At 46.4% G+C, this 27,878-nt stretch overlaps 2 protein-coding genes across 13 annotated transcripts in view; one reads left to right on the forward strand and one right to left on the reverse strand.

Annotated features, from left to right (window-relative positions):
• GIT2 (GIT ArfGAP 2) overlaps positions 1–13,823 on the reverse strand; it is a 131,999-nt gene extending 118,176 nt beyond the window's left edge. For all 9 annotated transcript variants that reach the window (XM_044275370.1, XM_044275362.1, XM_044275368.1 and 6 more), the window contains exon 1: positions 13,563–13,823. In XM_044275370.1, coding sequence (XP_044131305.1) covers positions 13,563–13,614 — 52 coding nt within the window. In that variant the 5' untranslated portion in view covers positions 13,615–13,823. The remainder of the gene's footprint in view (positions 1–13,562) is intronic.
• Positions 13,824–22,522: 8,699 nt separating this feature from the next.
• ANKRD13A (ankyrin repeat domain 13A) overlaps positions 22,523–27,878 on the forward strand; it is a 63,837-nt gene continuing 58,481 nt past the window's right edge. The window contains exons 1-2 of one of the 4 annotated variants that reach the window (XM_044275375.1): positions 22,523–22,769; positions 23,271–23,484. In XM_044275375.1, coding sequence (XP_044131310.1) covers positions 23,389–23,484 — 96 coding nt within the window. In that variant the 5' untranslated portion in view covers positions 22,523–22,769; positions 23,271–23,388. Of the gene's footprint in view, positions 22,770–22,927; positions 23,188–23,270; positions 23,485–27,878 lie in introns of those variants that run through there. The other 3 variants (XM_044275371.1, XM_044275372.1, XM_044275374.1) reach the window with 3 other exon arrangements.

Here is a 27,878-nt window from a genome sequence, read left to right on the forward strand (position 1 = left end):
CAAAGCCCACGGGGTATAACACACAACAAACGTCATTGCTTTGGACTGTCCAAGGACAACAACAATGTTGACAAGGACAATGGATGAGTCACATCACCGTCCTTCCACAACGAAGATGAAAAGATGCCCAAGAAAAACAAAATGAGAGTGCCTGTTCTCTTACCGAAGGCTATTTTCTTCCCATGTAAGGCTCCTGATCTTGTATTTTTGCTGCTATTTCCATAAAGTAGACACGTTACAGCTGCCACGTTTCACTATTGTGGAGGCATGACTGTCAGAGTGTCACATTCTATACAAACTGAAAGGAGAACACACTCTCCTCTACAGGACCCAAGATCACCTCTACATGCATTTAAAATCAGTGTTGTGTGGATCCCTATGAATGAGAGTGAATGCCGAGCAGAAGGAGAGCGGAGCCGTAGCACTATCCAGGAGGTCCCAACCAATGAAAACGCTCTTTACTTTTAAGTGCACAAACAGCTGAGTGCCGGTTCTGAACAAACTGCGGGAATGACTGCTAGTTAACAATGGCGCAAAAAGCATTATTTCTCAGTTAATAGACAGAGAGGGAGATTTATCAAACTGGTCTAAAGTAGAACTGGTTTAGTTGCCCATAGCTACCAATCAGATTCTACCTTTCATTTTCCAAAGGAGCTCTGAGAAATGAAAGGTAGAAACAGATTGGTTGCTATGGGCAACTAAACCAGTTCTACTTTACCCCAGTTTGATAAATCTCCCCCAGAGTGTGTCACTGTGCATTCCTGTACCAGGGTCCCAGCGAGACAGAGAATTGCTTTAACATTGCATAAACCTATGTAATATTGAGGACAAGTTCACACTTCAGTTATTTCGTTTTGACTAACAACCACGGTGGTGCCCCCTTTATTTTGGATTCTTCAGCAGGGTATATGAGCAGGGTCACATTAATACTAGGTGGCATCTCTCCTTGCAGTGATACAGGCTGCCCCTCTGACATGGAAATGGTCATACAGATACTGGATGTCCTCCTGTGGGATGTCACCACAAGCTCTTCCATCTTGGACCCATAATTCAGCCAAGGGGGTTCACCCTTTATTTTGGGTTCTTCAGCAGGGTATATAAACAAAGTCACAGTAATACTGGGTGGCAGCTCCCCTTGCTGTGATACGGGCTGCCACTCTGACATGGTAACGGTCATACAGATACTGGATATCCTCCTTTGGCATGTCATTCCAAGCTCTTTCATCTAGGACCCATAGTTCAGGTCATTGTTGTCCACTGTGCATGGGAGATCCGTCACCCCATCCAGTCCCAGATATTCTCAATAGGGGAGTGGTCTGGCAATCAAGCTGGCCAGGGGACCCGATGGTACCCTGAAGAAAACATTGTGTAGCACAGGCAGGGTGTGCGCTGTCATTATCTTGTTGGAACACCACGTCGCCCGAGTCAAAAAAGGCAGCAGAACTGGTTCTACGATGTCCTGGACATACTGAAGGCTGGTCAATGTTCCCATCACAAATACCAGATGAGAATGGACATAACATCTAATGATGCCTCACACCCTGAAACCTGGTGTTGGTCCTGTGTGTCTCTGCACTATGCAAGATGGCTGTAGGCGCTCTCCAGTGCTCCTGTCTGTGGTGATCAAGGGCAAACAATAGTGTTAGTGATGGAAGCAAGTTTTGTCTTGGTACTGATGACCACATCTGAGCGGTTCCCACCTTGAGAATAAAGTTCCCCAACCCCTGCCTCACAGCTGCTGTGAATGGAGAGGTAAAAGCACATTCATGGGTCTCCAATCACTTTGATGGCAGTTGCGAAACAAACCAAGCATGCTTCATCAGTTATCTTCATAACTGCCATATAAGTGAAAGGAGACAGCAGTGCACGAGCGGCTACCCCTCCATTCACAGCAGCTGCGAGATGGAATGTTTATGTGATCTTTGTTCTTCTCTATTAATAAAGCTGATCAAGGATGAACCTCAAAGTTTTATCCAAACTTAGGCCACTAGATTTCCTCACAAACCAACAGCCCTCATTTCGTACTCAGATTTCCATCTTAGAAACAGTTCTAAGATCTGCTGACTTTTAGCTGATACGGCACATCAGTTGTAGATATGTACCCATATGATGCACTAAGTGTGCCAAGAGACATTTCTCAAAAACATACTCTTGTCTACGGTTTCCATCTGCCAGTTATATAAAGTCTTTGCCTGTCAACTCCTAGACTATGGGGCACATTTATTAAGACTGGCGTTTTAGATGCCGGCCTTAATAAAGCCCTGCACTGGTGGTGGATCTGCCGCAGTTATGTTGAGGTGCAGGGCTCTCCATAACTTTGGCGTACCCAGCGCCAGTTCTAAATGCAAGACCGCTTCCTTGCTGCCTTATATTTAGACCATGTTCTACACCTAAAACAGGCTTAAAAAAAAAAAAAAAAAAAAATGAAACAGGCCGCTTCCCTGCCCACTTTTTTTCCGACCTGGCGTGAGCAGAGAAAAGTTGCAGATTGGCTGATCGCATACATCGCCGCGGGTCTCTGCTGTTTGAAGTGGCAGAAACCCATTGTCTATGGATTCCGCTGCACGTGCCATCTTTAAAGTGCAGACTTCTGCCATACATGGACGGCGGGGGTCATGAAGGGGATAAACAAAACCTGCCACCACGAAAATGCAATATAAGCTACAGGTACCATGTTATAGGGCAGGAGGAGCTGAGCATTCACTAAAACTTGTAGTTTAGGCTGGGGCTACACAGCGACAATAAGTCATGCAACAAAAAGGATACAACCACATTGCAACATTCATGTCGCTAGACATTTTTTGTAATGACATAGTTGCATAGTTGATACGGTTGAAAAAAAAATGACAAAGTCCATCAAGTTCAGCCAATGGTTTCATACTGTGACATGCCAGTCGCAAAACAAATTTAAAAAAATCCAACTCCGATGGATTTTTTGCGACTGTCATGTCACAGTGAGAAACCATTGACTATCATTATAAAAAATGTTGCAGAAAAGTCACGCGTCAAATGTCGGCAATGTAGCCTTAGCCATTTACAATCTTGTTCATTCTGGGCTTTGAAGTCAAGCAGACGGTCCTATCAGTGATCGATAGCCTTCCCTCTATGACTGTGTATACAGAGATAGCTGTCTCTGGATCAGGAACACTCTGTTCTCAGGATCGTGGGGGATCCCAGCAGTTTGACTCCCCCCGATTTATTCTTTATCCCTTATCCTGTTGATAGATGATCAATCATTTTCATGATATAACCCCTTTCAAAATTGGGGCCCAGTTGATTGTCCTGGGTCCCACTCCCAGTTACCCCAGTTGCAGCTAGTCAGGCTGCAGGGAAATGCAGTACTAGCGGGCAGTGTAATCTAGGGACAGCTGAAGTCCGCCAGAATGGCAGCCACTCGTACAGATCAGCTCTCTCTTCTGCTTCCTTGGGACAGGGATTATGTTCGGGAGTAATGTCCACATAGAACATAAAATCACAGCAGCAATAAATATATATCAGATCTACGTATAGTTCCCTTCCACCAAGACCACATTCTTCAGGCTGTGATTAATAAAATGACATTCTACAAATCTGGCTGAGAGTTGCGCTGAGCAGGGACCTGGAGAGCACCAGAGAGGGATTTTTTTTTTTTTGCCTTTTCTTTTTACCTCTTTAAAAAGGCATTCCTATGTGACCAATTCCCTAAAATTCTTATCAAAGAGAATATCAAATCAAGATATGCATCAAGAGAACATCATATTCTTGTATAAGGAGCTTATACAATAATGGTGCAACCCCTTTATGTGGCTGGCCACACCCACCCACACAACCAATAGCTGCATGGTTTTGTGGAAAAACTCACGTGGCCACTGATGAGTGTGGCTTAGCGCATGTGTCAGCTGCACGGTGGAGGTCGTTCCCCAACGTGGCAAACAGATTTCTGAACTTCTAAGGATTGTCCTCGGCCTATCCTTACTACTGGCCATGAACGGATCATAGCGAGTGAACCCCCCCCCCCCCCCCCCCTTACATCTAATATTGAGATTCCCCAGGAATGTTAAAGGGAACCTGTCACTGGGATTTTGTGTATAGAGCTGAGGACATGGGTTGCTAGATGGCCGCTAGCACATCCGCAATACCCAGTCCCCATAGCTCTGTGTGCTTAATTGTGTAAAAAAAATATATATAAATATTTGATACATATGCAAATTAACCTGAGATGAGTCAGGGACAGGACTCATCTCAGGTTAATTAGCATATGTATCAAATCGTTTTTTTTTTTACACAATAAAAGCACACCGAGCTATGGGGACTGGGTATTGCGGATGTGCTAGCGGCCATCTAGCAACCCATGTCCTCAGCTCTATACACAAAATCCCGGTGATAGGTTCCCTTTAAAGTCCTGGATAACCCCTTTCATTTTTTTCTTACCGACCAATGCCATTTGACTGATCTGGCAGGCTGTTCCAGCACAGAACAGAATGCTGGACTTTACTGGATCCGGCCCAGTTGACCCTATTGACTATAATGGGATCCAGACACGTTCCAGCATAAGCGCCAGGTTTCTGCTAGATAAAAAATGCTGCATGCTCCCTTAGGCACACGTTGCGGAATACGTAATAATAGAGGATAAACTGTGCATGGGGTGATGAGAAAAAGAGTGACCAGACCCAACCAAAGGAAAATATGCAACACTTTTTTCACACAACTACAGTAAAAAAAAAATATATATTTTATGGCCACGGGAAACACTAAACTGTATACAATAAAAAGTAGACAATGTAAACTTGTTTGATGACTGAACAAGAACTTTACAGAAGAATATAACAATAACTTTAACCAGGTCTACCTGCAAAAAAGAAGCAGCATCCAAGGATGGGTAAGATACAATTTATAGTGGCAAACACTAATATTTCACAGACACAAAGGCTACCTGCACAATGCGCACTAGCATGAAATCCGCACCAAAACTGCATGTGCGTTAACCCCACTAAAGTATATAGCAAAAACCACTAAATGTTTGGTCAGGAATCCCACAACAATTGACATGCTGTGGATTATAAACTCTGCATGGCAGGTCAATTGCCGCACATAAAAAATATGCAACGTCTACATGAAATGTGTCAATGCTCCAGTCCAGCAGCCATCACCTGTACATCAAGAGCAGCAAAAAATAAAAAATGTTAATGCTCGTCATTAAATACCTATTTGTACTGTATTGCCTGTTCCAAACTAGACTGGAGTCTAAAGCCTCTATCACACGAGCGAGTATTCCGCGCGGGAACGCATTGCGCCCGCACGGAATCCGGACCCATTCATTTTCTGTGTACATGTGCGTTGGTTTTCACGTTTCATTTGTGCGTTGCATGGAAAAAAAAAAAAAAAAAAGAAAAAAAAAAAAAAAAAAAAAAAAAAAAAATCGCAGGATGTTCTATATTCTGCGATTTTCACGCAACGCTGGCCCCAAAAGAAGTGAATGGGGCTGCGTGAAAATCGCATTGCATCCACAAGCAAGTGCGGATGCGATGCGTTTTTCACGGATGGTTGCTAAGAGATGTTGTTTGTATACCTTCAGTTTTTTATCATGCGCATGCAAAACACATTAAATCGCATTGCAAAAAACTGAACGCGATCGCATACAAAACTGAATGCCCTTGCTTGCGAAGTCGCACATTTTTCACTGAAGGCATTCGCAACGCATCTGGACCTAATCCGCTCACACTCGTCTGCAAGGGGCCTAAGTGTGGGTTCACACTTCCGTACCGGATCAGAATGCCGGCGTTCACTGTATCCGGCCCAGCAGGATTCTACCATTCACAGCCTGACCCTATTGACTATAATGGGATTGGACAGTTTCCAGCACGAGTGCCGGCTTTCTGCCAGACAAAAAGCGTTGCGTGCACCTTTGGGGCTCATTCATGAGGTCATTGTTCGGCCATTCCAGGCATTAGGGGACGCAATTTGCGGTCCCCAATTCGCGGGCACCATCTTTGGCTCTGGATCCGTCGCGGCAGCCACATTCAACTTGAATGGGTCCGTGATTCGTCTGAACCGCCAAAAAATAAATTAAAAAAAATTAAAAAAATAGAACAAACCCCAAGTGAGGCCTCAGCCAACACAGAGATAACGTATAATGGAAAGATTTGATCCTGCTCTGCGTTTTTGATGCATACCTGGTTTTAGATCACAAAGGCCTCATGCACACGACTGTTTTGGTCTGCATCCGAGCCGCAGTTTTTGCGGCTTGGATGCGGACCCATTCACTTCAATGGGGTCGCAAAAGATGCGGACAGCACTCCGTTTGCTGTCTGCATCTGTTGCTCCATTCCGTGGTCCGCAAAAAAAAAAATATATATAACCTGTCCTATTCTTTTGCGGACAAGAATAGGCAGTTAACTTATATCAATGGCTGTCAACACGCCATCCGTGTTTTGCGGATCCGCAATTTGTGGACCGCAAAACACACAACGGTCGTGTGCATGAGGCCAATCTCAGACAATTCAGTACAAATGATCATTCAATAATTAATTTTTTTTTGGGGGGGGGGGGGGCTGCTATTTAGGCCCCATGCACACGGCCGTGTTTCACAGCCGTGTGCGGGCCGTGGAACCGCGGCCTGGATCCCTCCTGAGAGCAGGAGCGCACGGCGTCACTGGTTGCTATGACACCATGCGCTCCCTGCTGCCGGCACAGTACAGTAATACACTGGTATAGATCATACCAGTGTATTACTGTATTGCGGCGGCAGCAGGGAGCGCACGGCGTCATAGCAACCAGTGACGCCGTGCGCTCCTGCTCTCAGGAGGGATCCAGGCCGCGGTTCCACGGCCCGCACACGGCTGTGAAACACGGCCGTGTGCATGGGGCCTAATTGGCCAAATTAAAAAAAAAAAAATCTTTAATCAGTACATCTGAGCTTATGAAGCAACAGAGATTGAAATGTGAACAGCAGAACTTCATGTGTAAAGACTTCTGCAATCTTCTTCCTGTCTTGACCAACAATGGGCCGTATGTGCCACTTATCTGAGCACATAAGCAACTGAAAATGATGTTATATTGAGAAGCGCCACTTACTCTGCCCCGACAGAATGATTTGCGCCTTCTGAATAAAAATAAAAAAAAACATTTGTGGCACTTGCTGTGAAAACATGAAGAAAAGCAGCTGCAACAGGAAGACAGGATGTAGAGATGTCACCAAGATTTCTGGTGCAGGCCAAGCAGACGGTGACTTGTATCCTTTCTCGGCAGGGGGTTGAGTACAACGCTACAGGGTAAACCTCCAACTGTTACACAGCACTTCTATCTCAATATGCGTGTAACCTGGAAAAACTAATCGCACTACAGAAGACACATTATACGAGGGTTTACGCCACCCTCCTCAATGGTGTGATCTTGCCAGCCTTGTGCAGACAGTTTTTACCTGCATTTCCCCCTTGCAACAATGTAACTAAAGCTCTATATTACTTAAAAAAATAAAACTGAAAACATCTCCAGTAAATAAACAAACATGTGAAACTGCTAAACCAAAGCCATTTCCTATAGCTCTGTGGCCTTCATCTACCACCCTACTCTGCTCTCCGTTCTGTTAGCGACCTAAGATTAATAACCTCCATAATTCGTACCTCTCACTGCCGTCTTCAAGACTTTTCTCGAGCTGCACCTACTCTCTGGAATACTCTGCCCCGGAATACTAGGTCAAGCCACAACTTCTCCACCTTCAAACGTGCCTTAAAAACACATCTTTTCAGGCAGGCTTATCAAGCTACCTAAACTGACTATTCCCCGACTAAACCTCTCCCCCACCAACTCCTCTGGCCTAAACTCGATCCTCTAGTAGTCCTGAAGCAGATCGGCCGGCACCACTCCTGTCAGTTCAATAATGGCTCAAACCCTACTTATCCCAATCAACTACCTTATGTGTCACCCCCAATTCCTCATAGATTGTAAGCTCTTGCGAGCAGGGTCCTGACTCCTAGTGTTTTAGTTGGATATTATCCAGTTATTTTTGTTTTGTATATGAACCCTATGAACTTGTAAAGCGCTGCAGAATATGGTGGCGCTATAAAAATACATTTTATTGTTATTCTTCTTCATTGAAGATCCAAAGCAGTTGCCATCCAGGTTTCCTAGGGTCCTGAAGGGCAAATATGCCTCCTTTCACACTCGCATTTGGTGCGGATGCGTCATGGATCTGCACAGATGGATCCATTTGTATTATCTGTAACCTAGCCAAGACTGATCCGTCTTGAACACCATTAAAAGTCAATGGAGGACGGATCTGTTTTCTATTTGTGCCAGATTGTGTCAGTGAAAACGGATCCGTCCCCATTGACTTACATTGTGTGCCAGGACGGATCCGTTTGGCTCAGTTTCATCAGACGGACACAGCGTTTTGGTGTCCGCCTCCAAAGCGGAATGGAGACGGAACGGAGGCAAACTGAGGCATTCTGAGCGGATCCTTTTCCATTCAGAATGCATTGAAGGGCAAAACTGATCCATTTAGGACCGCTTGTGAGAGCTCTGAACGGATCTCACAAACGGAAACCAAAACGCCAATGTGAAAGTAGCCTAAGGCTACTTTCACACTAGCGTTTTTGCTGGGCAGGGTACAGCAAAAACGCTTCAGTTTTCTGATAAATGAACAGATTTGGTTGCATTATCTTTAACATACCCAAGATGGATCTGTCATGATCTCCATTGAAAGTCAATGGGGGACGGATCCGTTTTATATTGTGTAAGATGGTGTCAGAGAAAACAGATCCGGCCCCATTGACTTGCATTGTAGGTCATGACTGATCCATTGTGCTCCGCATTCTAGGACGGAAAGCAAACCGCTGCAGTTTGCTCTCCGGTATGAGAACGGAACGGAATGCATTTTGGAGCATTCCATTCTGTTCAGTTCCGTTTTGTCCCCATTGACAATAAATGGGGACAAAATGGAAAGCGTTCTTTTTCTGGTATTGAGACCCTATGACAGATAAAATGCTAGTGTGAAAGTAGCCTAAGGCTCCATTCACACGTCCGTCATAGTCGGGGGGCGGGGGGGGGGGTGTCTGTTCAGCCTCTTCCCTGTAAGCTAGGCTGGGTTCACCTCAAGTTTTTATCATACATTTAATATACACACAAAAAAAAAGGTATATTTTTATATACCGCCATACTGTGGCATCTGTCACTATAGAAGTCCATTGCTGCTAAAAAAAAAAAAAAAAAAAAAAAAAAAAGGTATATGCTAGCTTATAAAAAAATTTTGTATGGCATCTGTCTGAGGCGTCTGTTAACATATACGGTTTTTGTGTATGTTGACCTTATGACAAAAACCCAGCCTTACATGCCCGATCCAGCACTTCCATTATATTCATTGTTCTGCTCATCTAACAGAGCAGAACAACAGAAATATATAGTGGTGGTGTGAACGTGGTCTAAGAGGTGGGTATTTATGTGGGGGACCATTACTAATCTAAATAACAGCAGGGAATTATAGCTAAGGGATAAAGTACAGTCCAATATACTGGATCTTCCCTGTACGTTATCAGTTGGCTATAATAGCCTGCCTGCCTGCATTCACCACATACATCAGTGTGAGCTGTATGGAGTGCAGGGTGTGATGATCACACACTGCACTACATACATCACAAACTGCACCACATACATTACACACATCACAGGCTGCTGCTGTCACCTTGTTCTGTGCCTCCATCTTGATGTCCGGACATAGTCATAGGGCCAGATTTATCATGACTGACAGCTCACTCCACTTTAACATATGGCTAAAGTCAGTTTTAGCCAAGTCCGATTTACGATTGGCCCTTTAAGACTGTAATAAATGTGGTTTGACGGCAGCAGTTTATCCGTCAGTAAGCAGCTTTACAAAAGTTGCACATCTTTACGAAAAAGTCGCATGTTCTATTAAAAAGTCTCATAAGATAAGCATGGTCCTCACTGGAGTGAAATTGCAACTTTTTTGCAACTTTTTAAATAGTCCCAATAGTAAATCTGTCTAGAGATTCATTTACATAAGAAAACACGCCCACTTTCAGAAAACAGGCGAGCATAGTGCAGAGCAGAAAAAAAGTCGCAAATTTGTGCGCAGTTTTAGCGTTTGGGACTTTTTGGGGGGACTTTTTTACTCCATTATTCTGACCTGAGCTAATGATAAATCTGGCCCATAGTCTTTTTGATGTCTCGGACATGTATGCTGTGTTCCTTGAGCAGCGTGCCCTGCTCTCGTTGGTACAGCCATCCTCGGGAGCCGGCCCCTCCTCCTTTCATCTCCCGCCAGCTTCCCCTGCTGCACAGGTCTGTATTGCTCCGGCACCTGCTCAAACTAACCAATAGCAAAGCTCCGAGCTGTAAGGTGCTTTGCTATTGGTTACTGCACGCACAGGCAGCATCGCTGCACTGCCTGTGCCGTCCACAGTGCTGAACGTAAGGGAAAAGACGTAATGGTACGCCTTAGACTTTTTCCAGGGACTAAAATGGCCTGAACAGGCGTCAATGACGCTTGTACACAGGCATTATTGCGACCTCTGTTGTAATATAGCACGGAGACCAATTCTATGGTGGACACTGTGCAGAGTCAGAAACTGGAAGTTGGGGGCATTATGAGAGTTAAATTCAGGGTACACCTCAGCACGTTAGTGGGGCAGTGATTCACATGTGTAGCAGCACACAGGGCAGCAGCCTGTGCCAGGGATGACATGTAAACATGCCACTGCCTGGGCAACAACACAACAGGTCACTGCAAAGTGGAGGCTTCCTGGCAAGTGTGCCCAAATCTAGTGTCACCAGCCCTGAGCCACAGGACAGGGAGCCACCGCAGAACACACACCAGCCTCCTGACCACATGCCAGAAATACATCATCTCTAAATAAAGCAAGAGGTTTTTAATATTTTGTTTCCATTTGTTTATCATTAACATGTCTATCGATCCTGTGATTTCCATAATTCTGAGTATGGTGCAGATTCAGAGTTGAGGAGTGTATGTGCACATATCACAGCTGTCTGCACGAGGCCTAACCCTGCACAACTATGTAGATTTGTTGTTTTTTTAAAGTCTGAAGAATCCAGTTGACAACCCTATAGGCGTTGTAGTCCTATCGACTTGTCCCTGAGCTGGACCAGAAGAAGCTGACCAGAACAGCTCACAGGTTCTTCTTATCTGCTGGTGATTTCTTTCTACATCGAAACATGACCATTGCAGGAAATCAGATGGTGTGGGACTTCTGGTGCCTACCACATGACTGATGGCCCAAGGCAGTGGTGAACTGTGCTTTTCAGCAACACATCATCTTGTGATACTACTTGTGACAAATCTGGACTAGGTCTAGGATAGTAAAACTACCACCCAACCATGTATGGTTGTGGTGCCATTATTATGGTTATGCATGGACTAGGTCTACCAGGACTCATGGCATTAGGTCCCTCATGAGCAAATAGATTACATTTAGGTCAATGTGGAATATTAGTTCACTGCAGACCTAGCTCTTTAAAGGGGTTCTTCCATGATGTGTCTGACCGCTGGGGCCCCTAGAAAAGGAACCCGAGCTCAGCTATCTCCGGATGGACATAGGGCTAAATGGAAAGGAGGACATGCATGCGTGTCTGGTGCTCTGTTTAAATAGGGGAACACGGGCCCAGATTCTAGTGATATGTGGGTCCTGAGGGGAGAAGCTGAGTAAGGGTCCCTGTACACGGGCCAATATATATCAGGCACTTACCAGGAACAAATTAAATGTTCCTGATAACTGACTAATTGTCAGAGGGGATGAGAGCTGTATTTATATGCAGCAATCACCTCCACTGTACAGGGACAAGTGACTACTAGAGTGATCGCTTGTCCCCATAGAAAGTCCTTGTTCCTGGGCAGTTGATCACTGTTTTCACAGCACAGAAACAATGATTATTGGTGGCGGCCGAAAGACACAATCACCTTTTAGACAGGCCGATTATCAGGAACAAGCATTTATACAAGTACTCATCCCTGATAATCAGCCTCAGTCCGTGTAAAAGGACCTTAACGCTGGGTTCACACTTGAGCGTTTTACAGCGCGTTCCTACGCGCTGTAAAACGCACAACAGGCAAGAACCAATGATTCCCTATGGGAATGGTTCTCACCTGAGCGTTTTACAGCGCGTACGATCGCGCTGTAAAACGCCCGACGCTCAAACAAGTGCTTGAGCTTTTTTTTGGGCGTTTGTCGCGCGTTCCCGCACATAGAAATTCGGGAACGCGCGACAATGTGTGAACGCCAGTCTCTGTATGCGCGATTGTAAACGCCCGTACAATCGCGCATACAGAGCGCTCGTTTCAGAACGCTCAGGTCTGAACCTAGCGTTAAGGGGGTGTCCAAGTTATCTAAAAACTCAACCAACCCCTGTAAACTGCCCAAAACAACAAATGAATACGCACCCATTTCCTTGTACTGAGCTCCGGCCTCACCACTGTTTTGTTTTTCTGTGCGCAACGGTCACTGCTGCAGCCAGTCACCGGCCTCAGCAGATACATCCCGTGCTCAGGTAAGGCCAGTGATTGGCTGCAGTGGTGACCTGTGGATGGAATGTCACTGCCGCAGCCAAGATGACATCAGCAGCGGGAGGACAAGAGCACAGAGCTTGCAGAAACAGGGAGAAAAAAAAAAAAAAAAAAAAAAAAAAAAAAAGCAGAGTATCCATTCATTATTATTTCAGGCGATTTACAGGGGTTGCCCAAGTTTTTCTATAACTGGGACAACTCCTTTAAGAGTGTGGATTACCCGCACACAGTGATTGGCAGATTTCTGTACACACACTGATACAGGGTCAGCTGTCAATCATCACGCAGTCAGCAGGACTCTCAAGGTCTCTCCTAGGAGTCCTGAAAGGATTTACTCAGAAATCCCACCCCGAACACATCACCCTATCACCAGGCTCAGCTTCTGCCCTCCTACCACATCCTGATCCCAGGGCGGCAGAAATCAGGTTCCCCTTACGGGTCACAGAGGTCAGGAGCTGCGTTTGGTGACGGGATCCCCACAAGGAAGGAGTTGCGGCACTCTGCTGCCACTCTGTGCCAATGATGTTTACGGGCAGCTAAAGGGCATGTGCCCAGTAACACGGGATACAGCTAACAATATAAAAGAAAAAGTTTCAGAACAGACCAGGACAAACACAAGTAACCGCCTAACTGTATGTAATATACCACGGAGGTCAACACTATGGTGGACGCTGTGCCAAGTCAGAAACTGGAAGATGGGGGCATGATGAGGGTCAAATTCAGGGTACACCTCAGCGTTAGTGGGGCAGCATCCTGTGCCAGGGCTGACATGTAAACATGGCACTGCCTGGCCCACAACAGGTCACTGCAAAGTGGGGGGTTCCTGGCAAGTGTGCCCACATGTAGTGCCACAGGACAGGGAGCCACCACAGAACACACACCAGCCTCCTGACCACATCCCAGAAATACATCATCTCCAAATATGTCCCCATCTCCACCCCCACCAGCCTGGGATATCCTCCAGCACGTCACCCGGCCCCCACATCCTCCACAGATGCCCACCGCGCTGACCCCAGCGCCCCCCACCACCCGGTGACAGCCGCCCGCTTACCCTGCACGCTGCAGTCCGCGCAGACCTCCAGGCTCTTCAGCCGCTTTGACATAATGCACAGAGCCGGGGGCCCGGGCCCGCGTTTCGGCTCTGAGGAGCGGTGCAATGAATGAGGCGGAGATGCTCGCACCGACGCTGCGGTCCCGGGACACAAAGCCGGGCGTAGGGCTGAGCTCTACTAAGCGGCGCTACACAGCCCGGACCCGCAGACTGACTGCCTGGAGCCGCCCACACGTCTCCGCCACGCCCCCTTCCACTTGATGCGCGTACTGAAGGACTGGCTGCGGGGGCGCGCGCCCTTCCCCCACAGGAATGTGTCGCCGGTGTAAATATAGCGAGTGACGGCGGGATGAGAGTGTCCTCTCTGCAGCGTGTCACCTCACACACATCCGCTCCACATCCCCACTCACACAGGGACACATGAGTTCCTGTATAGCCACAATGGCTGTGGAAAAGTGGTATCTGGGGTGTCACTGAGGTGGCAGCTGTGCCTAGGGCTCCCTTACAAGCAGCTGAAAAGCCAAATGTAGTCTGTCAGCAGGAGCTCCGTACAGTATTAGAATGTATTGGCTCCGATGAGCCGAAGTTATTACTTTGATAAGTGTCGCGAGACTTTGCGTAATAACTTCATAAATTAATTTGTACTGTAAAAAAACTATTCCCCGAATTAGGGTTTGGTTCCAAGTGGTACGCTTCATCCGAAGTCGATTTGCTCATCCCTAGTAACTACCATAGCGGCAGACCATACGACTGCTATGGGGCCCAGTCTTAGTTGGGATTATCTCCTCTTCTACTGGGGGTAAAAACTTGGTCAGGACTCTACCCTCTAAAGCAGTGTTTCCCAACCAGTGTGCCTCCAGCTGTTGCAAAACTACAACTCCCAGCATGCCCACACAGCCAAAGGCTGTGGAGTTGTAGTTTTGCAACAGCTGGAGGCACACTGGTTGGGAAACACTGCTCTGAAGGAGCAACCTTTAGCAAATGAGGCAATGGAAAAATGGCCCAAGGGTCATTGAAAAGGGTTTAGGCAGAAACCCTTCTGTCCTGTGTGGGGAGCCTGGTTTGGTCCTTGCTATGGGGCCCTTACTTCTCATATCATCTGAATGGCCCTCCATGTAATACAAGGACAGCTGGGGTCCATCCGGAAAAGGAACTGCTCTCACAACACAATTCTCCATCCTGTCTCATAGGTTTCCCCCGGGGAACCCCTCTGTAATGTCCATATGGCCTGAGGCTGACACAACCCCTTTAAATGGCATCCTTTTTGGTGCCCGCGCAATTTCAACAGCTGCCGACCAAACGCTTGTTCGTCATCTGTTCAAATTCAACAAACTCGATCTTCTTTCCCCTGACATTATGTTTCGGGGGATAGTCAGGAAGCCCCTGTTCAGATAAGGCTCCTTTCACATCACCGTTTCTCCTTTCCGTTCCCAGGCTCCGTCGAGGAGCAGGAGAACGGAAAGGACGGATTCTGCAGATAACTGAGCATAACAGAGCCTGAAGACCCCGTAGACTATAATGGGGTCTGTTCGGTGTCCGCTCAGAATGTGATTTTTGAGCGGACACCGAACTAACCCCATTATAGTCTATGGCAGCGGTCCCCAACCGCCGGACCGCAGCCCAGGACCGGGTCCTGGAAGATGGTTTGCCAGGCCGCGGCGATCAGGGCAGTCTTTAACGCTGTACTAATGAAGCGCTTCATTAGTACAGAAGGACCAGGAAGCGGTGAAGGATCTGTACTCACCGTTTTCTGGTCCACGGCTCGGCTATTGGCTGTGCAGGGCTGCGCACAGCGTGAGTTCGCTCTGTGACCTCACACTGTGCGCCGCTATACACAGCCAGCCGACAGCAGAATGAAGAGGATCACGATGGTGACCAGAAGCAGGAGAGGTAAGTGGTTTATTTTATTTGCAATGGGGGCTGATGGCTGACATGAGGGGCTGATGGCTGACATGGGGGGCTGGGGGCTGACAGGGGGCTTATGGCTGACATGGGGGGCTTATAGCTGACATGGGGGGCTTATGGCTGATGGGAGGCTTATAGCTGACATGGGGGGCTTATGGCTGACATGGGGGGCTTATGGCTGACATAAGGGGCTCATGGCTGACATGGGGGGCTTATGGCTGGCATGGGAGGCTGATAGATGGCTAAAGGTTTGGGGGTTGATCTGAGCCATTGGGGGTCTGATCTGAGGTCTGATTAACATTGAGGGTCTGAATTGGTGGTCTTACCTGAGGTGTAATGAAATTTTTTTTTTTATTATTGTTCTCCTCTAAAACTTAGATGCATCTAGGGCGAAAAATACGGTACAGTGCAGCAAAGACCATAGTCAGTTTATATAGTCGTTATATAGTGTTATATATTTGAATATGCACCTTGTGTTTTGTTATGCGCATGAATCAGTCAGCCCCGCCCACCCCCTAGGCCCTGCCCCAAGTTTTTAAGTTATCCCTTACCCACAGGATAGAGGATTATTAGCTGATCACTAGGGTTCTGACCCTCCCCCCCCCCCCCCCCCCCCCCCATATGCCCGGGCCCCTCACACTGATTCTACTTACCTGGCTCCTTGCGCCGCTTAGATAACCCCTTTAAGAAATGTGAGACAAACTCTTTGCTACAAGTGTGCTGTACTGTACTGTATCCCTAGCTACTAGATTGATAGATATGATAGTCGATCAGCTTAAGTCTGAATTGGTATTGTGCTGCCAACAAAGAAAGAGGGAAAAGTAGCTTTGCAGTTATTTAACCCCTTCGGACCTCCGCCATTCTTTAAAGATGGCGCCCACTCGAGAGCGCAACAGTCGCCATAACTGGCGGGTTTCTGCAGTTTCAAAGCAGCAGAGGCTCAGAGCTAATGACTGTGATCGGCAATAATGCTCATCGCTAACATTTAACCCCTCAGATACCATGGTCAAATGTGACCACTGCATCTGAGAGAAAACAGGAAGCCACACACTTCCAGGCCGCCTTCCCCTGGATGAGATGGAGAAAGGCAATCCATACTAGTAATAGGCCTGAGCTTGTACAAGGCTTCCAGGCTGATTACTAGTATATTTCAATGCTGGCCTGCAGATGGCAGCACTGCAATGGAATATACTGAATCCTGTATTCTATAACGCACAGATATCCAATACAGATTACAAGAGGCGATCTAGGAGTGAATTAAAAAAGTAAAAAAAAAAAAAAAAAGATTTTAAGAAATATATAGGAGGAAAATAAGAAAAAAAATATTCCCACATCAGGCCTCAAATTAGATCCCCATATCGGATCTTCAGATCAGAATCCCATATAAGATCCTCAGATCAGACCTCTCTATCAGATCCTCAGATCAGACCCCCCCCCCATATCAAACCTCAGTTCTGACCCTCATATCAAATCTCAGATCAGACCCCCATATCAAACCTCAGATCTGATCCTCATATCAAACCTCAGATCGGACCCGCATATCAGATCTCAGATCAGACTCCCATTAGAGCTAAAATAAATAAACTTACCTCTCCTGCTTCACCGCTACTCTGCAGGTCCATTGTTTTCGCATACAGTCATGCTTCCTGGTCTTTTCCAGCCTGTACTGTGTTGTGACCTGTCTGCGTGCACTACGTCTTCACGCTGTACGCAGTTAGGACAGCGCAGCGCGGGCCCAGAGAAGACCAAGGAGGGTACGTACAGGCAGCACTTGAAGCGCATTACTCACCACTCCCCATGAAAACAATGTGTGTGGACTGAATATACACTCACCTAAAGAATTATTAGGAACACCATACTAATACGGTGTTGGACCCCCTTTTGCCTCCAGAACTGCCTTAATTCTACGTGGCATTGATTCACCAAGGTGCTGATAGCATTCTTTAGAAATGTTGGCCCATATTGATAGGATAGCATCTTGCAGTTGATGGAGATTTGAGGGATGCACATCCAGGGCACGAAGCTCCCGTTCCACCACATCCCAAAGATGCTCTATTGGGTTGAGATCTGGTGACTGTGGGGCCATTTTAGTACAGTGAACTCATTGTCATGGTCAAGAAACCAATTTGAAATGATTTGAGCTTTGTGACATGGTGCATTATCCTGCTGGAAGAAGCCATCAGAGGATGGGTACATGGTGGTCATGAAGGGATGGACATGGTCAGAAACAATGCTCAGGTAGCCCATGGCATTTAAACGATGGCCAATTGGCATTAAGGGGCCTAAAGTGTGCCCAGAAAACATCCCCCACACCATTACACCACCACCACCAGCCTGCACAGTGGTAACAAGGCATGATGGATACATGTTCTCATTCTGTTTACGCCAAATTCAGACTCTACCATTTGAATGTCTCAACAGAAATCAAGACTCATCAGACCAGGCAACATTTTTCCTGTCTTTAACAGTCCAATTTTGGTGAGCTCATGCAAATTGTAGCCTCTTTTTCCTATATGTAGTGGAGATGAGTGGTACCCGGTGGGGTCTTCTGCTGTTGTAGCCCACCTTTCTTTCCCATTCTGACATTTAGTTTGGAGTTCAGGAGATTGTCTTGACCAGGAGCACTACCCTACATGCATTGGAGCAACTGCCATGTGATTGGTTGACTAGATAATCGCATTATTGAGAAATAGAACAGGTGTTCCTAATAATTCTTTAGGTGAGTGTATGTCCGCCACACTACCCTATAAACACCTGTTTCTAAATGGAAACATACATGGGCTCAGCCGCGATAATGTACATTACATAATAAATAGGACAAAAAAGGCATCAAAAATATAAATATTATTTCAACATGGCGAACAGAAAAAAAATCTAAATGGCCGATTTGGCATTTTTTCATCACTTCACCACCTCAAAAACATTTAATAAAAATTCATCAAAAAGTCATGCACGCTGCAAAATGGTATCAATAAAAACTACAGATCACCCCACAAAAGCTCACACAGCTCAGCAGACATAACTATAAAAAAATGTATGGTGGTCAGAATATAACAATGGATAGACACATAGCTGGGGTTCACTGGATGAAAACACTGTTTCTTTTGTTGAACCAAGGCACCATTCCTGAGTTATGATACTAATATGCAAATTAGGCTCTTGGTGCAATCAGGGCATCACCGTTAATTTCCACTCCTTTCTGTGGCCAGCCCTTTCTCTTCTTTACCACAGTAAAACGACAATTATTTAAAACATGAGAAAAGGAAAAGGCTGCTGCCCATAGGAGCTTATTACATAAATGGAGTGGGAGCGCTATAGTAATAATGCTGCATTAATTCGTACCTGAGTTTTCAAAAAATGTTTGCATAATGGCTTTGCTTTGTACAATCATAAGTGTGAAAGAGCAGTTATGTTTGGACTTCTCTAATGTCTCTTTCAGTCTAATTATTCCCCTCTTCAGCTGCACGCAGAAGCAAGGGGCATCTCCGTTCTGCCAGCACTGCACTTCTATGACGTCCTTTACCTTATTTCCCACTGTGTTTGTTTTCAGCTCCAGAGTCACAGAACAGATGAGGGTCAAATCACGCTTACAGACACACAGGACTTTTCTGTGATGTTCAGAAGCAGTGTAGAAGCAGTTCTTTTACCATGCTCGGGATCTCAGCTGGATCTGACACCCCCCCCCCCCCCTTCCCCACTTCCTGTGAGCTGTCTTCTCAGTCTGTTTACCAGGGACCGATCTTGCCTGACAACAGGCAGTGGACTGCAAACTAGGTGGAAGTGAGACCCCTAGTGGCCATGACTTTACAGCTTTTTTCAGGTGGATGCAGGCAGTAATTTCCAAAATTGCTAGTTACATCATTCTCTATAAAATAAAATTTTGTGAAAGTACAGTGACTCTTTAAGGTGGATTCACACATCCTGCAAACTCTGATGCGGCCATCGTTAGTACTAAGGCAGAACTTGCTTTCATCACTGACACTATTATATCCCATTGTTGGCCACAGAAGAGCAGGTAGCAGAGATGGAGAGCACCTACTGTTATCATGCATAGTGTGGAGGACACACAGGACCAACCCTAGGTGCCATGGTACAGGATACCATTAGTGACCATGGCCGTTTCTCTCTGGTATTTGTGGGGGGCTTTGCTATGAACCAGTCCTCCTACAGCCTTTTTTGACTCAGTTAAATGTAGTATTCTAACAAGATAACGCCCACACACACATGGCCCACGCTACACAAAGTGCTCTTCAGGGTATCCAGCTCCTTCACCAGATCTCTATCCCATGAAGAATGTCTGGGCCTGGATGGGGTGATGGATCTCTCTGGCTGAACTACGGGTCCAAGATGGAAGAGCTTGTGGTGACATCCCACAGAAGGACATCCAGCATCTGTATGACCATTGCCATGTCAGAGGGGCAGCCTGTATCACAGCAAGGGGCGATGCCACCCTGTTTTACTGTGACCTGCCTCATAAACCCTGCTGCAGAACCCAAAATAAAGGGGGCACCACCGTGGATGTGTGATCACTGACCAAGCCCCACTGGCAGTTTATACAATGTCCCTCTCAGCTCAATCTCATTAGGTTTTCTAGATGTTTTTTTTTTCTCATTTTCCAGTAGTCTATGATGTTCAGATACAGAAAGATCGGGCATGTTTAATTTTAGAGGTGCCTGGCAGCAGCTTTCCCCTAAAAATACATGCACACTTAACCAAATCCTGTGTATGGGGAGAGGGAGGGGGAATTTGGCCAGATTTAGTATATTACGCCTATAAATATGACCACACAAATACCCAATTGCAATTGAAAGCATTAACGTTTATTATATGAAACACAAAATCACATAGAATTGAGAGGAACCCAGGCAAGTATATTAAGAATGCAATAAGAAAGAAATGGTCAGGAGAGATGGCAACAGTATAAAATAGTAAGAAGGCAAAAGGTCAAAGCACAGTGGCAAGGAAGACAGTGAAAAAACATTTCACTAAGGACTCATGCACACAAACCGGCCAGGCCCGTGCTCCGGAATGGGTACTGACTGCCCACTGTCTGTGGACGCAGATCTGCATCCTACAGTCCATACCATAAAAAATTTGTACATGCACTACTTTTTTGTGGTGTGGAGCTACGGACAGAAAACCCAAGGAAGCACTATGTATTCATTTATTTCACTCACTTAGGGCTGTTTCACACGAGCGAGTCCATTGCGGGAATCACGCTCCGTGTGTGAGTGTCATCCTCCGCTCTGGACTTGCCGGAGCGCACGGCATTATCATGATTTATAATGCTATGTATCTCTGCATGGCCTTTTTTCCACAGAATCATAGTGACATAAAGCTGTCAGTATGATTCTGTAGAAATAAGGTCAAGCAGAAGCACATAGCATTATAAATCATGATAACGCCGTGCGCTCCGGCAAGTCCAGAGCGGAGGATGACACTCACACACGGAGCGTGATTCCCGCAATGGACTCGCTCGTGTGAAACAGCCCTAAGGGTACTTTCACACTTGCGTTTTTCTTTTTCGGCATTGAGTTCCGTCCTAGGGGCTCTACACCGGAAAAGAACTGATCAGTTTTATCCCCATGCATTCTGAATGGAGAGCAATCCGTTCAGGATGTCTTCAGTTCAGTCTTTTTGACTGATCAGGCAAAAGATAAAACCGCAGCATGCTACGGTTTTATCTCCGGCCAAATAAACAGAAGACTTGCCTGAATGCCGGATATGCGCAGAACCGGTAAAAATGTGAAAAAAATATAGAATCTGATCCGTTTGTCCGTGTGACAGACGGATCCATTCTTGCAATGCATTTGTAAGACGGATCAGGATCCTGATCAGTCTTAAAATGCAATCAGTTGGCATACGTTTTGCCGGATCTGGCGATGGAACTGCCTGCCGGATTCCTCTGCCAGAAGTGTGAAAGTAGCCTTATATAGCACTGACATATTCCACAGCGCTTTACAGACATTAGCATCAGGCTGTCCCCAATGGGGCTCATAACCTAAGGTCCCTATCAGTATGTCTTTGGAGTGTGGGAGGAAACCCATGGAAACAAGGGGAGAACATAAACTCCATGCAGATGTTGTGATTGGAGATTGTATGTTCTCCCTGTGTTTGTGTGGGTTTCCTCCGAGTTCTCTGGTTTCCTCCCACACTCCAAAGACATACTGATAGGGAACTTAGATTGTGAGCCCCATTGGGACCAGCTTGATGCTAATGTCTGTAAAGCGCTGTGGAATATAGTAGCGCTATAAAAGTGCGGATTTGAACCTGGGACCCCAGCGCTGCATGGCACCACTGCTAACCACTCAGCACCGTGCTGCCCCTTCAATAGTTTCCGTGGGCTCCTGATCTGTGGCTCAGTTCCGCACTGCACCATCGTGAAAGGTCTGCATCTGTGATACAGTGTGCACACAGCCAGTGCCCATATACTGTGCACCTGCTCTTTGTGGGACACAATACTGGCACGGCCAGGCAACTGCGCATGAGCCCTTATAGGGAGACCAAATGCAACAGATAACAGCAATACAAATACAGCCATACAGACGAAAATACTAGGACCTCACACCCCTGCCACACATAACATAACATATAGTAAATTTTTTAGATCAGACCTCCTGAGTGTCCCTCTTTTTGAGCTATATTGACCCAGAAAGGGTTTGCCTGGTTCCTATCTGTATATTAAAGCCCACCTTGTATATCAGGTCATTATTTGATGCAATTTGAATTTTAGAAACTTCTATATTCAGATCATTGTTGCACTATTTCATAAGAGAAAAATATGGCAGTGTATAAATATGCATGACAATGGAGCTTTCATGCAAGTGTCCCTCTCTGGGCGTTCAGAAGGTATGTTACATATATTATATATATAGCTGTGTGCTTTGTGCCCCGGTCCACACCCCTGACTGAATGTCTACAGGGCTGGCAGTTGCGATACTTTCAGAACCGCAGCCAGCACCTGCGACTTCCTATGCCATCAGTTTTCACAACCATCCTCCTAACCGCACTGGGCGCTGACGTACAAGTGACAGCTCCGCTACACACATCCTAGCAATCCCGCACACGTCAAGTGCTCCAGCCAATCACCTAAGGCCCAAAGAGGCGTGGGCGTGCTCTGAACGCAATGCCAGCGAATGGACGCTCGGCGTGAGAACTGCAATATGTCCTGCTGTTGCTCCGCCTACAAACAGCGTCCGCACGTACAGCAGAGTAGGGACAGAGAGACTTGAAACGCAAATTGTGGAACGCAAGAGGTTGCGGCAACTTCCGTATGTTTCTTCCCTTTTCCAAGCTGTCCAGGTAATAGCGCTTGACAGTTTTAACAGCGGGCTTTACATTAGCGCCGCGCTGCTTACAGAAAGTACCAAATGTGTGTGTGTGTGAGAGGGGTGTGCTGACAACTGCGTGTGTTACTGGGGCCGCGCCATTACAGGGTAGAGGCTCACAGAAATGACAGTAGGACCGCGTAGAAATACCGCGCAGGTCAGGGTAGGTCGCAGGCAGAGCGGGTCCTCGTTCTTAACCCTAACGCACGGGGCTATTGGGGTCTATGGGGTTATCTGCACGAACACGACGGCTCCTCCCCTGCACTATGACAATGGCCGCGTCCATCCCACGGATCGCACCATCTGCGGCACCTCCCAGCGGGGGCTTCCAGCTGCTGCGCTAGCGTGCCGGCTGAGGTAGGGGACGAGTGACGGTGGGGTGTGGCGTACTGGTATGTGTGCTCCTCAGCATCCCGCTGGGTGTGCGCCTGCGCCGGCTGGAGAGTGATGCCCCTGTTTTTGTGTCCCCCCGCAGCTGTCACTTGTGAGCCTCCTGGCACTTCCCTGTTTAAAAAGTTGGATTGGAGAGTCCGCTGTTCCCAGAGCGGCCCGAGCCGGGGACGTACAGAGTGAGGCCCAGCCTGTCCTATAGGATGAGTGGCGAAGAGGAGCCGAAAGCCAAGTATCCGCTGCATGTACTGGTCTGGAATAATGACTTCCGTGCCCTGGAGAGGGAGCTGGCCGGAAGGGTAAGAGCACCCTGTCAGAGCTGTCTATTGTCCTCCGTTATCTCTGTGTAGGAAGCCTGGAGATGACACATAGGTGTGTACAGCCTCCAGATAGCTGAGCCCATCCCCCGTAGTAATATGGCCTCTTTCACATTCCCATGATGACATCCGTGACGGGATGGTCAGTGGTTTACCCGTGATAGATCCGTGTTTAGCCCGTGTGTCATCCCTATCCCAGGGACACTGCTAGGCTGAAAACTGATTCCAGAGCATCTCCTACCAGTGGTCCATGAAACCCATGGACCAAACACGGATGGGATGTGTTGGTTGCATGGCTGTCATGGAGCCCAGAGACTATAATGTGCGTGAGGGATCCATGAGATACAGACATTAAAGTCAATGGCTATGTGAGTGGTCCGTGGAGACCAGGGACAGCACGCGTGATACGTCATTTACTGACACGTGAGCGAGGCCTTTTCCACACTCCATAGCTTAGCATGACTGAATGTATCATATATTCTATTGAAGGTATCTAACATTGGGGGCATATCCTAGCGAATATGGCGCCCATGTCTGAATGGGCCAACCCCTTTAAAGGGGTTATTCGATACAAAAAAAATTCCCCTCGCACTGACTATACTTACCCCACTCCCTGCGCCGCTCCTGATCTCCGCACACGGATGAATAACATCCGGGTCGGGGGGGAGCAGGCGGTGACAGGGACGAGCCTCCCTAGCATTGCGGGTGACGCTAGGGAGGCTCGTCCCCGACACCGCCTGCCATTGGCTGCTCCCCCCGACACCGGATGTTTTCATCCGCGCAGAGATCAGGAGCTGCGCAGGGAGTGGGGTAAGTATAGTCAGTGTGAGGGGCCTGGGCATATGGGGTTGGCCCTTTCAGACAATGGCGCCATATTTGCTAGGATATGCACCCAATGTTGGATATCTCTGGGACCCGCACCTATCTCTACAACGGGGCACCCAAAGTGAACAAGGACGCAAGCATGGCCACCCTCCATCCCGGGACCACCATAGATGTGAATGGAGAGCATACCGCACATGCATGGTGCCCTCTCCTTCACTTTTGGGGCCCCATTGTACAGATAGGTGCGGGTCCCAAAGGTGACATATCCTAGCAATGTGCCACCAGCGTTTGAGATGGTCCAACCCCTTTAATCATATGTAGCTATATGTTTCCTGATTCTTTTTATACCCCAGCATCACTAATAGATAAGTTCCAGTCTGCAAATACATTAAAAAAAAAAAAAATGCGCAAAATACGGCTTCCTTCCATTTGAATTCCGAATTTTTCTCACTCCCATACTCAGAATTCACGATTCTCATCCACAATATGAACCATAATAAGACATGTTCTATAATTTGCGCAACAGCCACCCAGATCCGCAGAAAGTACAGATGTGTGCAAGGTTGTATATAAATGAATGGGTCAATGCGCTTCCCAGGAAGCATCAGAAAATACTGAGAAAGAAATCTGCATTCATTAGGTCATGTTCACACTGTTCCATCATAAGAACAGCAAAACGGAACGCAAGCTAAAGACGGATCTGTCGCATGACGCCAACATGACTAATGGCTCTGTCGGGTGTCTGCACTGCTTTGACATTTTAGAGAGTTTGCCACGGAGGGCTGTAACGGAGCACCCAAGGCAAATGTGAACAAGGCCTTACATGGTGCGTGAGCCCTGTTTTATATTATGGGGGAGGAGAGGCGAAATCAACCAGTTTGATGGTTATGACAATAAATGGAAGTGTTTTCACGTTACAGTCCGCACCAAGATGGGGGCCTGTGATTACCGCATGACCCGGGTATGTTGCCACAGTGCCCGATATTGGTATAGATTCCCCCCACGTTATGATGTCATAGCATGCCTGACGTCCAGTTCACATGTAATTGTCTGAGCCTTCGGAGGGGCGTGATGTTTGCTGTATACTGGTATGTGCTAACCATGGTACTGAAACCCCATTTCACCCTTTGTGATGTCTACAAATATATTTTTCTTTTTTTTGGGGGGGGGCGGCTTATAAAAAACACCATGACATTCGTGTGGTTTTACAAGTGTATTATTATTATAATATTATTATTTTTTAATTAGTCACAGATTTTACGTTTATGATTTTTTTTTCTATAGCAAAGTCTATGGAAAAACACCAGAAAAAATTCCACACCCAGACCATGCCACTTGAAAAAAAATTCACTGGACAAAAAACACCAGAAGCTGCCTTAAACCACCACTGCAAAGTGGCGGAAATTGGTGCAGTTTAGCACTTTTTGTGTTTTTGCACTCTTTTAGGACATTCTCGTCAAGGGAGCCAAGTTTAGTGGAAAGGTGTGGAGCTTTGGGACAAAGAGGACAACGTCTAAAAGGTGCCATATTGCACCAAAATTGCACCACTATTCAGGCGTAAAAATCTCTCAAATTAAAGGGAACCTGTCACCGGGATTTTGTGCATAGAGCTGAGGACATGGGTTGCTACATGGCCGCTAGCACATCCACAATATCCAGTCCCCATAGCTCTGTGTGCTTTTATTGTGTAAAGAAAACGATTTGATACATATGCAAATTAACCTGAGATGAGTCCTGTCCCTGACTCATCTCACATACAGGACTCATCTCAGGTTAATTTGCATATGTATCAAATCGTTTTTTTTACACAATAAAAGCACACAGAGCTATGGGAACTGGGTATTGTGGATGTGCTAGCGGCCATGTAGCAACCCATGTCCTCAGCTCTATACAGAAAATCCAGGTGACAGGTTCCCTTTAAGCCTACCAATAGTTGGTAGAAAGCTGGACAAAACTGTCCATCCCTGAACCAGATTTATCATCCAGCCTGAGCCCCTGTGATGAAGAGGACGCAGGTCGAGACAGTCTGTCTATGCATACACAATCATATAAATCCAAACACTACCTCAGAAAACTATGGAAACTATAGTAAGGGCCTAGTAGCAACACTGAAACCAATGGCCCAAATAGAATACACACAGTATAATTAATATATATATATATTTTTTTTTTTTTTTTTTTGAAAAGGGTCAAAATAAATGCCCTCTAAATATTGATGAATCAACTGTGAACCTGAATCACATACAGTTGCAAGAAAAAGTATGTGAACCCATAGGAATGATATGGATTTCTGTACAAATTGGTCATAAAATGTGATCTGAATTTCATCTAAGTCACAACAATAGACAAGCACAGTCTGCTTAACCTAATACCACAAAAAATTAAATGTTACCATGTTTTTATTGAACACACCATGTAAACATTCACAGCGCAGGTGGAAAAGTATGTGAACCCCTAGACTAATGACATCTCCAAGAGCTAATTGGAGTGAGGTGTCAGCCAACTGGAGTCCAATCAATGAGATGAGATTGGAGGTGTTGGTTACAGCTGCCCTGCCCTATAAAAAACATACACCAGTCCTGGGTTTGCTTTTCACAAGAAGCATTGCCTGATGTGAATGATGCCTCGCACAAAAGAGCTCTCAGGAAGACCTACGATTAAGAATTGTTGACTTGCATAAAGCTGGAAAGGGTTGTATCTCCAAAAGCCTTGCTGTTCATCAGTCCACGGTGAGACAAATTGTCTATAAATGGAGGAAGTTCACCACTGCTGCTACTCTCCCTAGGAGTGGCCGTCCTGTAAAGATGACTGCAAGAGCACAGCGCAGACTGCTCAATGAGGTGAAGAAGAATCCTAGAGTGTCAGCTAAAGACTTACAAAAGTCTCTGGCATATGCTAACATCCCTGTTAGCAAATCTACGATACGTAAAACAGTAAACAAGAATGGATTTCATGGGAGGATACCACAGAGGAAGCCACTGCTGTCCATAAAAAAACATTGCTGCACATTTACAGTTTGCACAAGACACCTGGATGTTCCACAGCAGTACTGGCAAAATATTCTGTGGACAGATGAAACCAAAGTTGAGTTGTTTGGAAGAAACACACAACACTATGTGTGGAGAAAAAGAGGCACAGCACACCAACATCAAAACCTCATCCCAACTGTGAAGTATGGTGGTGGGGGCATCATAGTTTGGGGCTGCTTTGCTGCGTCAGGGCCTGGACGGATTGCTATCATTGAAGAAAAAATGAATTCCCAAGTTTATCAAGACATTTTTGCAGGAGAACTTAGGCCATCTGTCCACCAGCTGAAGCTCAACAGAAGATGGGTGTTGCAACAGGACAACGACCCAAAGCATAGAAGTAAATAAACAACAGAATGGCTTAAACAGAAGAAAATACGCCTTCTGGAGTGGCCCAGTCATAGTCCTGACCTCAACCCGATTGAGATGTTGTGGCATGACCTCAAGAAAGCGATTCACACCAGACATCCCAAGAATATTGCTGAACTGAAACAGATCTGTAAAGAGGAATGGTCAAGAATTACT

The sequence above is a fragment of the Bufo gargarizans genome, chromosome 1, assembly GCF_014858855.1.
Source record: "Bufo gargarizans isolate SCDJY-AF-19 chromosome 1, ASM1485885v1, whole genome shotgun sequence".
Taxonomy (NCBI): Eukaryota; Metazoa; Chordata; class Amphibia; order Anura; family Bufonidae; genus Bufo; species Bufo gargarizans.